At 49.7% G+C, this 15,103-nt stretch overlaps 1 protein-coding gene across 3 annotated transcripts in view; it reads right to left on the minus strand.

The window, feature by feature from the left end:
- The window catches only part of SSBP3 (single stranded DNA binding protein 3), a 55,343-nt gene that overhangs the window by 10,247 nt on the left and 29,993 nt on the right, over positions 1–15,103 (minus strand). For all 3 annotated transcript variants that reach the window (XM_063166154.1, XM_063166156.1, XM_063166155.1), the window contains exon 5: positions 7,649–7,738. In XM_063166154.1, the coding sequence (XP_063022224.1) occupies positions 7,649–7,738 (90 nt within the window). The remainder of the gene's footprint in view (positions 1–7,648; positions 7,739–15,103) is intronic.

Below are 15,103 nucleotides of genomic sequence, written 5' to 3' on the forward strand. Positions count from 1 at the left end.
AGTAAATTTTTTATCCTTTTTTTTTTTAAATTGAGTTTCTATTCATTTGCAGCTGAACAATGAGTAATGATATATGCAAAAAAAAAATATATTAAAAATCAGAACATCTGTCAAAATACAGTGGCCACATTGAGAGTAAACGGTCCAGTGGTTCAACCAAGTCTGCAATGATAAACACACAGGGAAACACTTTTCAGGGGTGTGCAATGAGGGAAAAAAATATGCAGGAGAGGACCAGAGAGGTTGGAGGGAAAAAGAGAAAAACTACCCCCAAACCAAAAAAAAAAAAAAAAAAAAAAAAGAAAAAAAAAAAAAGAAAAAAAAACTAAAAAAAATTTTAAAATAAAAATTATTTTTTTCCTCTCTCATCCCAAAGGCTGGAAACACCTCTGGGTTTGTGCTTTGACCGTGGTTCACTGGAGGTGCTGGAGTGAGCAGAGAGGATGAGGAGCACATCCCAGCTCACACCTGGGCAGTGTTTGGGTGGCACAGCCGGGGCTGCACCGCCACGCTGAAGGGATGCAACATCCTTCCTCGAGGTGCATTCCCTAAGGATGCCAGTGAAATGGCTTGCGAGCAAAGAAAGGATGTCTGGGGGAAAAAAGGAGAGATTAGTTGGTGCAGGTTTAAGACTGCAATGCAGCAGTCGCTGACATTTTGGGCTTGAACGCCCACTTTAATTTTTTTTTTTTTTTTTTTAAATTTCCCTTAAAAGCACAAAACGAAAATTTGCTTGGAAAAACCGCGAGCTCGGTGCAAGAAACATACCGGTGCGTGTTAACGTGAGGAAAAAGGGGAAAAAAAAGACAAAAAAAAAAAAAAAAAAGGAAAAAAAGCATTTTTTGAGTCCAAGGAGGTGTAATTGGTAGAGAAAGCAGAGGAGCTCTGTCAGTAGGTGATGGGAAGCGACGGCAGCTCCAGGACCGGCGCCGGAGCAGATGTTCTCTACCTGCCTCGTTACTAATTTCAACAAGTGTTCGCCTTCTAGCTGCTGCCAGCAATGGCATGGTTTGTTACCATGAGCAATTTTCTTAATTAACAGACATTAATTAGCCATTTAGCAATTTTGCAAGCATTTGTTTAGCAGCTTTCCTAAACATGAATACCACTGTGATAATGGTACTGATTAGAGGGTCCCCTAATTAACAGTACAGGGAAGGAAAATTGAAATCACATAAATTAAAAAGGGAGGGGAAGTTAATGAAGGCAGGACATATTTGCACCTGCAAATCTTTTGTACAGCGGAAACTTGAGTGCAATGTAAATAAAGTAAGAGGGTGGGTTTTTTTCTTCTTTTTTTTTTTTAATTTTTTTTTATTTGAATGGTTCAGTCGTGAGATGGAGCCAAGCAGATTTAAACCAACAGCCTCCTGCCAGCTCCTCTGCTCCAGCCGCTGAAATCCCACCACTTACACCACCATTTATCTTCCAGGTGCCAAAAGGAACCAGCCCCTGCCCAGCCTCATCTGGACGAGGTCACAGCACCTCAAGACAGCCCTCCCCACTGCCTTCTCCATCCATGTCCCACCAGAGAGGAGAAGACAAACCTCTGAGGTCCAACTGCAGCATCAACCTCCTTTAGCAGAAGTCCTCTCCAGGCATGGAAGTTGACTTATTTTTGCTTCTGAGCTGCTAACTCTGTCTGTGAATGCAAAGTGCAGCAGGGGCAGCAGACACCTCCCACCATCCCCCAGTAAGGTCTGGCCACCCCCAAAGCCCTGCCTACATATCTCAGCTGCAGGATTTGGGGTAGGGGAGATCAGAAGAGGTGAATGAGTGATGAAATCAAGTGGAAGGTAAAAACCAGGGCTGGCAGAGGCCAAACCTCAATGCAAGAGCCAGTGTCCTCCATGATGCCTGCCCTGTGCTGCAGGAGGGGGTCATTGCTGTCCAGGTACTGATGTCCTTCCCCCCGTATCCCACAGCAGGTGAGGGTGTGGGGTGAACAGGTACCAAACACACAGGGGACACGGCCACCTGAAGGCACCTTGGCTGGGCCTGAAGGTAATGCTTGGGGTCTGCATTTCGAGCTGGAGATCAAACACTGTTTGACTATTGGAGAAAAAGCATCTGTGGGACACGGCAGCATTTCCACCAGAGAAAAATCCCCTGTGGCAGCTGGACCCAGAGAACATTAACTGTTTGTGCTGCTGAGTGCATTCTCTGTAGTGAGCTCCTGCCCCAACACCAAGGCTGCTCCCGGGATGCTCCAGGCTCGGCGCCGCAGCATCCCAGCCCTTGCATTATCCCATGTGGTACCGCTCCCAGAGCACACTTCTGCATAAGGTGACGCCCAGCTTGTGCAAACGTTTTGGCAGGCAGGGAGGAGCTGAAAGCTGCTTTTTTATTTCTCCTTCTTTTCTTGCTTTTTCTATGCGGCAGCATCCAAAATGTTCGCTCCGAGCTGTGGCCGCCGCGGCCCCCTCGGCAGGGCTGCCCTGCTCTGCCAGAAAGGCAGTCAGTCCCTCTGCATGCTGTTATCTCCATAAATACTTGCAGATGTTTCAGGGCTGGGACCCGTGCAGGGCTGGGAACGCCTGCTGGAGTGGTTGGGTTTTTGCACAGGATTGCCTCGCTGCACAGGGAGCAGCAGATGATCCCCATGGATCACGGCGCTTGGGACAAGTGTTTTGCAGAGACAACATGTGGGCTCCAACCAACAGAACATCCCTTTTTCCTTAAAAAACCCGTGTGTTTAGCAGTTATTAAGTACTCCTGTTAAAGGAGGAGGCTGAACACATGCTGTCCTGCTTCCTCCACATCCCTCCATCCATCCCTGCGGCACAGCTCCTTCTGACACACCATGCTGGGGGAGCAGGACCTGTTCTGCAGCTGCTTCACTCTCATCTCCAGCACTCTCCCCAGCCACAGAAACCCCATCATCTCTCAAGTTTTTCCTTTTTCTCCCCAAAACTGGACACTCTTTGTGTGGGGTTATTCTTCATCTTCCTGTAGCTGCCTCAAAAAACCCCAAAAAAGAACCTCAACAGCTAAAATGGCGTTAGAGGAAACTGTTTCCAACAGCTGTCAGTGCCCCAACCTCCTCTCTGCTTCGTTTCTTTCTCCCTTCTGCACTCCAGGGACTTTAAAAGCCCAACCTGGTCCGTCGGACAGACGAAGTTTGCTGCCACAGCTGCTTCCTACAGGGAGTTTCCAGGAGATCAGGTTATTTCCACTCTGTCTTTCATGAGCTCGACTCCTCAAACTTCTTGTAAAATATTAAAGATGGAAAATGGCACGAGCGATCATAGCTCTGTGTGTGTCAATTTATGTTTCCAGCGTAATTCACCACAAATGGATCATGTTTTATGGGCTACATACTTTCAGCTAATGGGGGAGTTTTGCTATTTAAAAACATTTTCAAGCACCTCTGGGGGTGGCAGAACAAGGCAGGATGGTACGAGAAGGCAAAGCATCACTGCCACGAGACACCGATGGTTTTGAGTTAGCAATAGGGAGGCATCTTGTGTTTAAAATACCTGCCCCTGCCTGCCAGTTTTGACATTAGAAAACACTAAAATAAATTAGATGGGTATTAATTAAAGCCATGCCTGGGTTTATTGGAGAGGAGATTTATTTCTACTGAAGGAGAGAGATGTTTTGCAAGTTGACGAGGGAAAAAAAAGAGAGCTTTCTCTGAAGGAGGCTTTAGGAGAGATGCTCCGGTTGCCCTCAAAGAGAAAGACCCCGGTTGACTTCCAGCCTGTGCTGCTGGGTGAGGACCTTCCCGAGACAAGTGAGGCCAGGAGAGGTTAGACAAGGCAAGGCAAGGCAAAGCAAGGCAAGGCAAAGCACGGCGAGGTTAGGCAAGGCAAGGCAAGGCAGCAAGGCAAGGCGAGGCGAGGCGGGCCAAGCTCCCCCCGCAGACACAGAAAGGCAGCCGTGGGCAGGAGCTCTGCCTCGCCTGCAGCTGGGGCTCCCAACTGCACAAGCCTGGTTTTAAGGAATATGTTTAACACAAGCTCTTCAGGAAACAAACCCGTGTCAGCCAGAGCCAAGAACAGTCACCTCCATCTGGCTGGAGCACCCGAGAGAAAGTTGACTGCAAATCCCACCATATGCTCCAGACGCTCGGTACAAAAGCCTCGGGCATCCTACTAAACTTCCAGAAAAAAAACTTTCTCTGATGCTTGCTTTTCCTTTCCTCCACTTTGTAGGCTACCTTCCCTCAAACCCTGCCTGGTGCAGGCTGGTACCAAGTTCTATCCCAGGATTTTGGGAAGAGCAGCCTGGTTTTATGGAAGTGGCTGGCCAGAGCTGGCGGCACCCGACGAGCAGTGGGAAATCCCACTGAGACATCAGGACAGCAGGGGGAAAATGGTGGCAGCCAAGGAGGGAGCAGGACAACATGGACCCTTCCTATTGTCCCTGGCTTCACCATCCTCATGCCACAGGCTACCTCACCCAGAGGGGGAAGTCTCCAGGACGTGGGGAGGAGAGCTGGGGAGGGCAGGGGATGTGTGGGGGGAGCCTCCCGGGCTCTGTAGCCCCCGTGCTCCCCAGCTCCCGAGGTCTGCCTGCATTAGGGGGCAGTGTGGGAACACGGAGCAGCCGTGCTTTGTTTTGGTGCATCTCGGCGCCGAGCTGCTGATGCATAGCTAACGCAGCGCCGACATTGATTTATGGTCAACTTTCCATTTCATCAGCGCGGGGTACAGGCACTCTGCCTGGGGACAGCAGCCATGCCTGGGGGGGCTGCTGACTCGGCCTCCCCCCCGGTTGTTTAGTGGTGTAAAGGTGTGGCATTAATTGCTTTCAATTTTTTGCTTTCCTTCCTGTATTTCCCTGGCATCCCCCCATCCCTCTTGCGAGGGATCTGCATCCCGGCATCAATCCAGCTTTCAAAACAAAAGCAGGAACGCCTCTGATGACCTTTAGGAGGATGAGCAGAGGGTTTGTTTGCTCATCTACACGGGACAAAGAGAGAGATTTAAATAAAAGCATCTACCCGTGCTGGCTGTCAATCCAGCCAACCTTTTGTGCGGAGCGCAGCCAATGCTGTGCTGTTGGCTGGCACCATGAAATGCCCCAGCAACCCAGGAGTGCCATGGGCCTGCCTCTCCCATCATTCTGGGAGATTCTGCAGGCTGCACTTCCCTTGGCCCCTGACCTGAAGGGCACTGCTGAGCCCTGGCACTGGGAAGGGAATCTCACTGCAAGGCAGTGGTTATGGATGGGGCTGCAGCCCGGAGTCCTCCTTGCTTCTCCCTTTCCTGGAGCACTCCTTCTCCTCCAAGCTCACTCACTTGTGTTTGGGCTGCAGAGTCGCAGGAATAGTCCATATCAATGTTTTCCCTTTGCCTGTGGTGGACATCTTCACATGCAGGGCTGGGGGGGGGGGGGTTCATGCATTGCAAAGTTTCTGCTACCTGAGCTTTGCTGGTGACTCATTCCTCAGCTCCCTGTGTGACTCCCCACCATGCCTGGACATGATCAGGCTCTCTAAATCCTCTCAAAAACTATCTGCCCACGCCATGCCTGCTGCCCTTGGGGATATCCCCTGCAGGTCCCTGGTGCAGAAGAGCAAGATGCTGAAAACCCTTGAGCCCTCTCCTGGCATGAGGATGGCACTGGCTGAGGTGGCACCACCTCCCTCACTCCCAAGGCTGGCATACCAAGGGTTGGGGAGAAGTCCTTTCTATCTTCTGTGACCTTTTTGTTTTTGCCCTCTGAATTTAGGCACTTTAATCTCCTACAGATAGGAAATTACCCCCAAGCTGTGACTGGCTCGACACTGAGCCTCCAGCCCATCTCTGCAAGAACTGCTCTCCAGCATCTCTGAAGCTGGAATGAGCCCCAGCACCCTCAATAAATCAGACAGCCTTTCATGGAGGCGATGTTCAGACTGTGTTAAAAGGTGGGATTTTTCTTCTGCTTTCCATCCCAAGGGCTGGGAGGAGAAACCAGATGTTGGAGGGCTTTCAGGAAAGGCAGGCTCTTGAGATGTCACATGTGAGCCATATGCACCAGCACCCTTCCTCTCTTCCCTCTGGCAGTGCTGGGGATGGGCAGCATAACCTGTCCTGGTGTTATTACATTGTCTGGGGTTTCAGGATCCACTCCTGCTTCTGAGCCACCCCCTACCCAAGTGGTTCCTGTGCCAGCTGCACGGGAGGCAGGGAGCTAAGATGGGCTGTTTGCTCCTGAATCAGACCCTCAGTGCAAAAGTGCTACAGGAGGGCAGAGAGGAAAGAAGGGGGGACAGCTTGGAGGCTGTCAACAGGAAGAGTCGAGACGGCAGCACGAACAGTAAAAGTCTGGAGAGATGTGACTCCTCTCCCTCACCATTCCCACTCTGGGAAAGCCAACCCATCCTCTCAACGCCTTGCCCTAAATTCCTGCCAGTTTTGCAGCCCTCGCAGCTCGGCGTGAAGCACAAGCCCCAGAGGACAGTCAGCTTCACCGCGGGGCGAGATCAGGACGTTTTGGAGAGACATTTGTTGGAAGCAGCAGCTTGGCACTGGGATTGCTGGCAGCAGCTCTGACCTGCGAGATCGCATCTCCGCCGTTGGCTTCACCCCCGGCCCCGAGCGCTGCTGCAAGGCTCGCCTGTTTTAGGGTTCCCCACCAATATCAGATATTCTTACTTTGTCAGAAGCATGTTCAGGAAATGGGATCTCTCTTTCTCTCTCTCTCAAAAAAAAAAAAAAAAAAAAAAAAAAAAAAAAAAAAAAAAAAAGACGGGACCCTCCTTCCCCCTTCCCACACAAATGTAATCGCTGATATCGGGCTCAGATATCGCCACAATAAATCACAAGCTCCTTATCGAGCTCGCCTGTCTACTGCCCGAGAAGTTCTCCCATATACAAATCACAAGTCCAGATTAAAAAAAGCCCAGCTTGCCAAAACAAATATTCCTTTCAACTCTTATCCCATTTTTTACACGAACAAGTGTTTCATCCTCAAGCAGGAGGGTTTTAAAGCACCGAAAGCTTATGTTGCTGCAAACCAGTGCAGCTCACTCTGGGCAAAGAGATTCCTTGAGGAAAAACCCTCAAGGTTCAAGCTTTGAAAACTCCTTTTCTTTGTGCTTGGTGATATCCTGTCTGTCAGCACCACTCCAAACATGTTACCCCCTCCTCTGCCAGAGCTTGTTGTGGGATAAGGAAGGAGCGAGGGGACTTTGGGGACTTTGCTGGGTATTTGCTTACAAGGTGCCTCCACGGCATTCAGGGATTTGGCTGGAGCCCACTCCCGCCTGCAGCCGCAGCCAGGGTTTGTTAATGCATTCAGTGATTGCATTTGGAAAAAATCAAGTGGTTAACCAGAGGAGGGGGAAAAAGTTTCAGGAATCAAAATCCAGAATGTTTTCAATTACACACGTCTGTTAGGACTGGAGAACAAATACAATCCCAACCCAAACACAAACCAAGCAGCTTTGGAAAAAAAACATTGGTTGTAAATACACAGTAACCTCTTCGAGCAAGAAAGGAATTTGCTTTAAGGCCACAAAAGATAGAAAGCAAACGTGGAAGGACAACACAAGTTATTCCTAGACAGGTCAGCTGTGCAGGCATGCTGCTTCCCTAGCATCCTCTTGGGGGAAAAAAACCAACAAAACACAGGCAGGACAGCGCTGACACCCAGAGCAAAAGCAAACACGTGCGTGGTTGGAGGGGAGGGAGCAGCAGGAGGAGGCACAGCCTACCTGGAAGAACCCGGGCGGGATGGGGCCCCCGGGCATCCCGTCATTCGGGGGAATGTTTCCAAGCACGGGACTCGGGGCAGCAGCTGCGCTCTGCGGGGAACAAAACCAGGGCAAACATGGTCAGAGTTATGACAAAAGCACGTTAGAAATGCCACCTCTCCTGCCACATCCCACTGAGTCCATCTGCCTGGTGTCCCCAGAGCCTTGAGCAGGATGCTGGCAGCTGGAGGGACACCGGCCTCTGTGACTCACCCACCGAGGAGATGGCCACACAGAACCTGGAGATGATTCTGGGGTTTGTTTGTTCATTTACCCAGGCACTGAGTCTTGTTAATCCACCAAGTGTAATTTTAGGCAGAAGCTGTTTGAAAGCTTTAAAATGCTTCTCCTCCCACCTCCCCACCATGCTTGCTGGTTTAGCCCTGTCCTTTGAAAATTATGCTTCCCTGACCTCACCAGCAATTCAAGGCTTTATTATTAATTTCCAAATTCATTGCATTCAACCTGTGGATTCACATTCCCCCTCGTGCCTCCCTAGAATGAGTCACCAGCCCCAAAAAGGAGGGACAGGGACAGACATGGGGTAACTGGACACCCCACTCACTCCTCTCAGCATCCCTATTTGCATTTATTCACTTCTGGGAAAGCATCAGTGTGATAGGAAGCTCCTACTCTGAAGGAAAATATAAGAAAAAGATCTTTCTCTAAAAGCCACTGCTGGTGACACATTCCTGTCAGAAAGGAGCAGTACCTGTGCTATCCAAGTGCATCCCAGTTTGCCCAACACCAAGTGACCCCATTCCAGTCACAGGGCAGTTACAAAGGCACCCCAGTGGTGTTAATTGGATTTGGACCACTGAACTACTCCCTCCACCAATTTTTATGAGCAATGTACCCACCTAAAACCATAGTGGGAAAACTTTCCACTGAGGAAATCCAATGAGGAGATGGGGTACATGTGAGCCTGCTCGGGCTTGGTTTCACCCAACAAACCCCACGTCCCAGCTGCAGCCGAGCCAGCCCTGGCTCCAATGCAGCAACAACCACAAGATGTGAGCACAGGGGGAAGCCAGGCTGTCAGGGCAGCCTGCAAAATTAAGGATTATCACTAAGGACTAAGGATTGCCAAGATGGGATCCCCATGTTTGGTTGGCAATCCTGCTACTCCTGACCAGAAAGCCTTGCAGAGGCAGGGGAGCACCAGACTAATCATTGCCTGGTGCCTTCCCAGGGCATCCCTCGTGCCCCTCACCATCCTCTTCAGCAGGAGCTGGCGTGCAGGATGTGGGATGAAGGCCAGGACCACGCCAGATGAGGGGTTGGTTTTCCTACCCCAGCATCTCAGAGCTGCAAGTGTCACAGACAACAGTGGAGGCTGATTCCCCAGTAAGAGCCTCCCTTCATGAAATAACCAATTCCCCCTGAGGCTACAGGGTCCTGCACCCCCAGGAACACCCCACGCCACACTCCCTCCCCTGCCCCTGAACAAGGCATCCTGAACAGCCTTCCCCCCACCAGCAGCAAAGGCCAGATCTGAGTGTTTTTACAGTTAATAAAAAAAAAAGTCCTGGCAGGAAAAATAAGCCTGCCCATTCCAGGCTCTTTTTATACATCAGACGGCAGCAAAAATAGATGGGAGAGGGAGTGAACCCACTTCTCCCCCTCCCTCCATCCCCCCAAGTGGGTCAGCTATAAAAGTAAAACCAAATCTTAATCCAAGGCCATGAACATATTGCAGTTTCTCTGCAAAGCAGATGACGGTTCTTAATGCAAAAATATATAAGACTGAGCCCCAAACTGCAGCGAGCCCATTTGGAATTTCCTTTATTAAACCCTCTATCACGCAAAACGCTTCTCTCCCAAGGCGGCAAGCGCTGCAATAAAGCTGCCAAGGTGATATTTTATGGTTTCAAGAGATTTCCAGCACACCATAATCCTTTGCTTGGGGAATCTCCCAAAGCGAAATGGATCCCAAAGTGGTGGGAAGTGAGGAGGAACGTGGATTTGGGGATCTGGGGGGAAAAGGACGCTGCTCTTCTCCTCCCCTCTGCAACAGGGAGCAGAGGGAGAAGCGAAGAGAAGCCAAAGAAAATCTTGAAGCAAATGCCCATTTTTCCACAAAACCACAGAGTATTTTTCCGTGTTAAACACCCTGAAACCTCACCTATGCCTTCGCGGCGTAAACGGGGATTTAAAGTTCCTCGCACATGTGGCGCTTGGCAGAACTTGGTAATTAAAAACCCGCAAGTACCCTGAGCATATTGTAGGATGAGAGCCAAATTGGTCAGCCCTTGATGAATGATTTACAAGGCTGCGAAGTGACATTTTATTTCTTTTTTTATTCCCCTCCCCATCACCGCTGCTAAGGTAAACACTGAGGCACCTTTAGCCCTGGTGAAGCGATGGGAGCGCAGCTGTGGCTGGAGCAGCTCTGTAAAGCACTTGGGCATGCCAGAAATGAAAGAAAAAAAGGCAAAAAAAGACAGCAGGAACAACTCTTCCAAACCTCAAGGGTGAGCATCCAAACCCTAAGGGTCAGCGTACAAACCCAAGGGCTTTCCAGCACCCATTTCCAGGGCTTTTTTGGCCACACAGCTCCTCCCACGTGGTTTATTTTCAACATTTTGTTCCAGAAACTCTTTTTAGGGACTCTTGGTTGCAGTTTGCTTTCCAAAGCTCTTTCCTTAGGTGAACATCTAAAACCCATCGAACCTCCCTGGTGAAGGTACAGACAATGTGCAGTTGCCATGGAAGCTGGCAGAAAATGGGCATGGAACTGCTGTGCCACCACATCCAAGCTGGAACTGAACTACATGCACATCAGCCACACAAAGGTCACCATTGGCACGTGACACTCTGAATTTCCTTCCACTGAAACACACGGAAACCACTGCCAGAAATGAGCCAGGACATCTCTGGCAATGCTGGCAGGCCAGCTTATTTACCTTTTATAAGACGGCAAATTTTTCCCATGTTGGAAATCAATATATATATGCGTTCCTGGGGCGCACATGCATAGCTATATACACAAACACACATATGTATTTTTAATTCCCTGCCACACACGTCAGTATTTTTCCCTCTTTTTTTGGTGGAAGCCAGTGGAATGATGACAATCTGGATCACCGTGTTTCGCTTCCAAAGCAAAGCTCTCAGTTAACACACCGGCCTGGTACGCCAGCAGATGCCGTCTAAGCCTTTAAATCGCACACTAATTGCACTAATTGAGCTAACAGTCTCTGTTTCGTCTCCCTACCCTGAGTCAACCAGCATCTTCTGGTACTGCTGTAGAGATCCAAGCTGTTGACTGTAGTGTTATTTTGTCAGCCATTAAACGATTCATCAGAGTCATTAATTGATTTATTACCGCTGCCTGCGAGTATAGCTTTGCAAATAAAGAAGGATGGAGGTCGGGAGGCAATGGAAATCGGACAAAACAGCACAGCCAGGAGCTGGGCACTTGAATTATCAATAGGAGCCCACTTGCGCAGGACCACTGGCATCAGGTTATGGAAAACAGGGAAAAAAAGAGAAGATGTGCTGTCTCTGGCTGTGCTACAAAGCTGGTTGGGGTCTTCAGCTACAATCTACGCAGGATGTAAAAGGGCTATTAAAACCATCTTGTTTTCTTAACCTAATCCTCCAGGAGAAACCAGGTTATTCAGCTGTATTAACTGAGCTGAAGAGCAGCAGGCAAGAAGCAGCGGCGTGGCTGCCCCACAGCCGCTGGCGCATCCCCGCCACACTTTGATGTCACCCCAATCTGCTTTCCCAGGCCGGGAGCATGGCTCACCTCCGCTGTCCCCCAGCCCTGGGAGGAGCTGCGGTCCAGTGCTTTTATTTATTTACTTTCTTTACAGCAGGGCTGAGGTCTGTGCTGGGCGTTTGCAGCGCGCAGGGCGCGGCGAGCCGTTTCCTGCCCCCCGCCCTGCGCACTAGGCCTCAGCGCGGCCGGGAGGCACCAGCGAGGGCCCAACGGGGTTTGGGGGCTCAGTTATGAAACCAGAGCAGGTGGGGTGAAATCACCCTCACAGCCAGAACCTGTTTGCCCCCAGCTCCTAGGTAACTGGGTAATAAAAGGCAGCACCCTACGAGAGGGGGTTTGGGAAGCCAGGGAGATTTCTGGATGTGCTGCTGCAAGGGATTCTTCCTCATCATCCCCCCAGTTTGTGGACTTTGAAGAGCAGCCTGAAGGTGGGCTAAGGCACTGCACCCCTTCCTGCAAGGCTCTCAGTGTCACCATTATGACAGCCAAGACCCAGCTCACCACCACCCAAACCTGCCAAGCTTCACCAACACCAGCAGTGGTTCCTATGAACCATCTATGAAAAACAGGTTCCAACTGGTGGTAGTAACTCTGCCATTAAATGCAAACTGGTGTCCTCACCACACACTCCAGGAGAGCAGCTTGCCCTAGCATCCCATGCTGGCTTTCACCAAACACTTATTTTTAATAAAAATAACATGCCAAGAGTGGTGCAAGGGAGAAGAGAGGATGCTCCATTTGTGAGAAGCACCACCAGCACTGGCTGCTTGGCCAGGCACTGCCCACATCAACCCAGAAGTGAGATGGGGAAAGCAAAAGTATCTTCATGGCACAGACCTAAAACCAAACTAAGGATGGCTGGGTATTTCCTTTTTGAGCTCCAGCTGTTTTTGCCCTCTCTCCTCTCCAGAAGAGTGGACCAGAGGATTTTGGCTGCACCTCACACCTTGCAGCCACTGTGGGAGCAGCACAAGGCTTGAGGGCAGCTGCCTCTGGTAGGAGCACGTGGGGGTGCTCGGGCCATGCTGGTGATCTGGTATCTATCTGTCTCCTTTGATTTTATTTTTTTGCCTAGAGCACAGGCTTTGGAGCCTAAAGAAGAAACCAGCGTGCGGGTCAGGACTTAAGCAGGCTGCGTAAACAGGTAATACGGAATTTAATTGGACTCCAGTTAAGCCTTTTCATCTCGTTAAAGCTGCCTTCATCTTATATAGCCAGGTTTTAAATTTAATAATAGAACCCTCCCACACCTCAGAGTAACCCGATTAACGCCAGGGAGGACGACACGCCGCCCGCTTCCTCTGGACCCAGCCCTCAGATCCTGTCCCCCATCAGTCCCCTCCACAGGGACTGTGTTCTGTCAACGTGCACCAAAATAAATACAACACCAGCCTGCTGCAGGTTCTGAGAGTGAGACTGCCAGCCCATGTGCCAGCAGCGGGCACCCACTGTGGCACCCACCTCAACACCATGGTGCCTGCAGAGCCTCTCAGGTGGGCTCAGCGTTTTTGGGACACATTGTGCTCACCAGTTAGGGTATGCCAGAGTCCATCCTGCTTTCTCCACCTGGCTGGATGCTCCAGAAGACAAAACAAACCAGCTTTGGTTTATTTTAGGGTAAGAGAAGGTAAAAGAACGCTGGGTTGAAGCTTTGTGTGTTCCCAAGATATAAAAAAACCCCAAAACAGATTAAATGGGGCTCATAGCAGTATCACCAAACCACCCAAAAGCCATTGCTGTGCTCCCATAGGACACCACGCTGTGCACACAAGTTCAGCTTAATTATACTTCTACAACAGCACAAGCTTTTTGTGCTTATTTTAAATCCATCACCTGTGAGCTGCCTGGCACACAAAGCTCCAGCACACACCCTGGTCAGCAGCAGCCACGCTCAGCAACTTTTCCCCTCTCCTTTATGGAGAAAGAAACAACCCCCAGCCCCATATTTTCCTTGAGCCTTTAAAAAAACCCTAAATCATTAAAAAAAAGGCACAACAGTTGAATGGTGTCTCAAGCTAATACGTTTTTTTTTGTTGGTTTTCTTTTTCCCCTCCCTTGTAAAGGATAATCTGAGACAGCAGCTCCGGCCATGAAACAATAGGATTTTAATCTCTTAAGTCGGCGTCCCCCTTATCCCCGGGAAGGAAACCCCTTCAGTCATTTACAAGTTTGTAAATAAGGCTCTTGGTAGCATCTCGCGGACATCTGCTCCGCCAGCCCGCCAGCGTTCCTGCTAACATTTACAAACATCCTTCCACAAACACCCAGCGTGCTCTGCTGAGCTGGCTTTCTCTAAATATATCCCAAGGAAATAACTTGGCAGGGCTGCAAAAATTTCACAGCGACCGAATTAAAGGGGGGGTGGAGAGCAGGGGAACGGGGGGATAAGCTCGGGAGGTGTAAAATAGAATAAATGCAATTAGGTTTTGCACACGCGTGTGCACGGGGAGGTTTGCAAAGGGAAACTTGTGGGAAGTGAGGCTGGGCTTGCTGGAAGTGCTTCTCCTGACTCAGGAAGGGCTTTGCAGCACTTCAGGGCTTCACACCATGTGGATGGGTGTAGAGAGTCACCCCAATCCTGGTATTTAGGGATGCTTTGCCATGGAGTGGGCCCTATCCCTGGCTTGGAGGGAAGGTGAAGCTGATGGTCCCACTGCCAGCATCTTCCCTGCACAAGATCCAAGTCCAGCTACACCTTAAAACCAGTGTATGAGAACCAGTGTATGAGCCCTCCCCACTGCCAAACAGCTTAAATGGGTCCCGTGCAATTAGCACCCTGGAAAATGCTGTAAATACACAGGTATTAATTACTATCAATTCTCCTCTAGTAATTCCAGCAACAGACAGGCCAGGCTCTTTTCCAGCAATCAATACCATCCATTTCAGGGTCTACCTGCCAAAAAAGTTATATAAAATAATTATATAAAATTTTCATTAGATAATGCAATTGCTTAGGACTATTAATCTACTGCTCATCTATCAGTGTGGGAAGCTCAGCTCTGTGAGGGCCACCCAGCAGCTCCTTGCACCAACAACCTGCATTCCCTTCTTCACTCAGTGGTTCCACCCAAATGTGCTCCTGGTGTACCCACACAAGATTTTATGGAAAGCCCACAGATTAATTTCAGATTTAAAAAAAAATCACAGTCCCTAAACCAAAAGGGAAGTGTTCCCAGCAAGCAAAGCTGCTGGGAGAGGTAATTTCCTGGAGATCACTATGAAGATGTGATGGTTTCAAGTTCCACAGCTCTTCACTCCCAGTGATGTCCCTTGCTCCATGCTGCAGTTTCTGGGGTGTAACTGTGTGGGATTGCATGACTGGATGCTCAGTGCCATGTGCACCAGCTCACCCTCCATCCTTCCCTTAAGCATCACAGCTAAAATCAAGTCCTCTCTGACTTGGTTTTACCAGCCTTTGAAAAGGCTGGATTAAGGAAAATACTGCCTACCCTCTCAAAAACTAGTAATGATGTGGTGATGAGGTGCAGGGAGGCTGCTGGTGTTGGCAGCTGGACTTCTGCTTCCCAGTGCCTGCTGCTCTCTGCTCCTCTGCCTTCCTCCAGATTGAAACTGCCACGTGCATTTTGGAAGGAGTTGTAAGAAAAGCTAGATTTAAATTGGTAATCCAATTCAAGAAGGAAAAATAATAATAACTCGTGACTTTAGAATAATGCCACGCCACTGCACCA

This window comes from Melospiza melodia, chromosome 11 (assembly GCF_035770615.1).
Source record: "Melospiza melodia melodia isolate bMelMel2 chromosome 11, bMelMel2.pri, whole genome shotgun sequence".
In the NCBI taxonomy this organism is placed as follows: Eukaryota; Metazoa; Chordata; class Aves; order Passeriformes; family Passerellidae; genus Melospiza; species Melospiza melodia.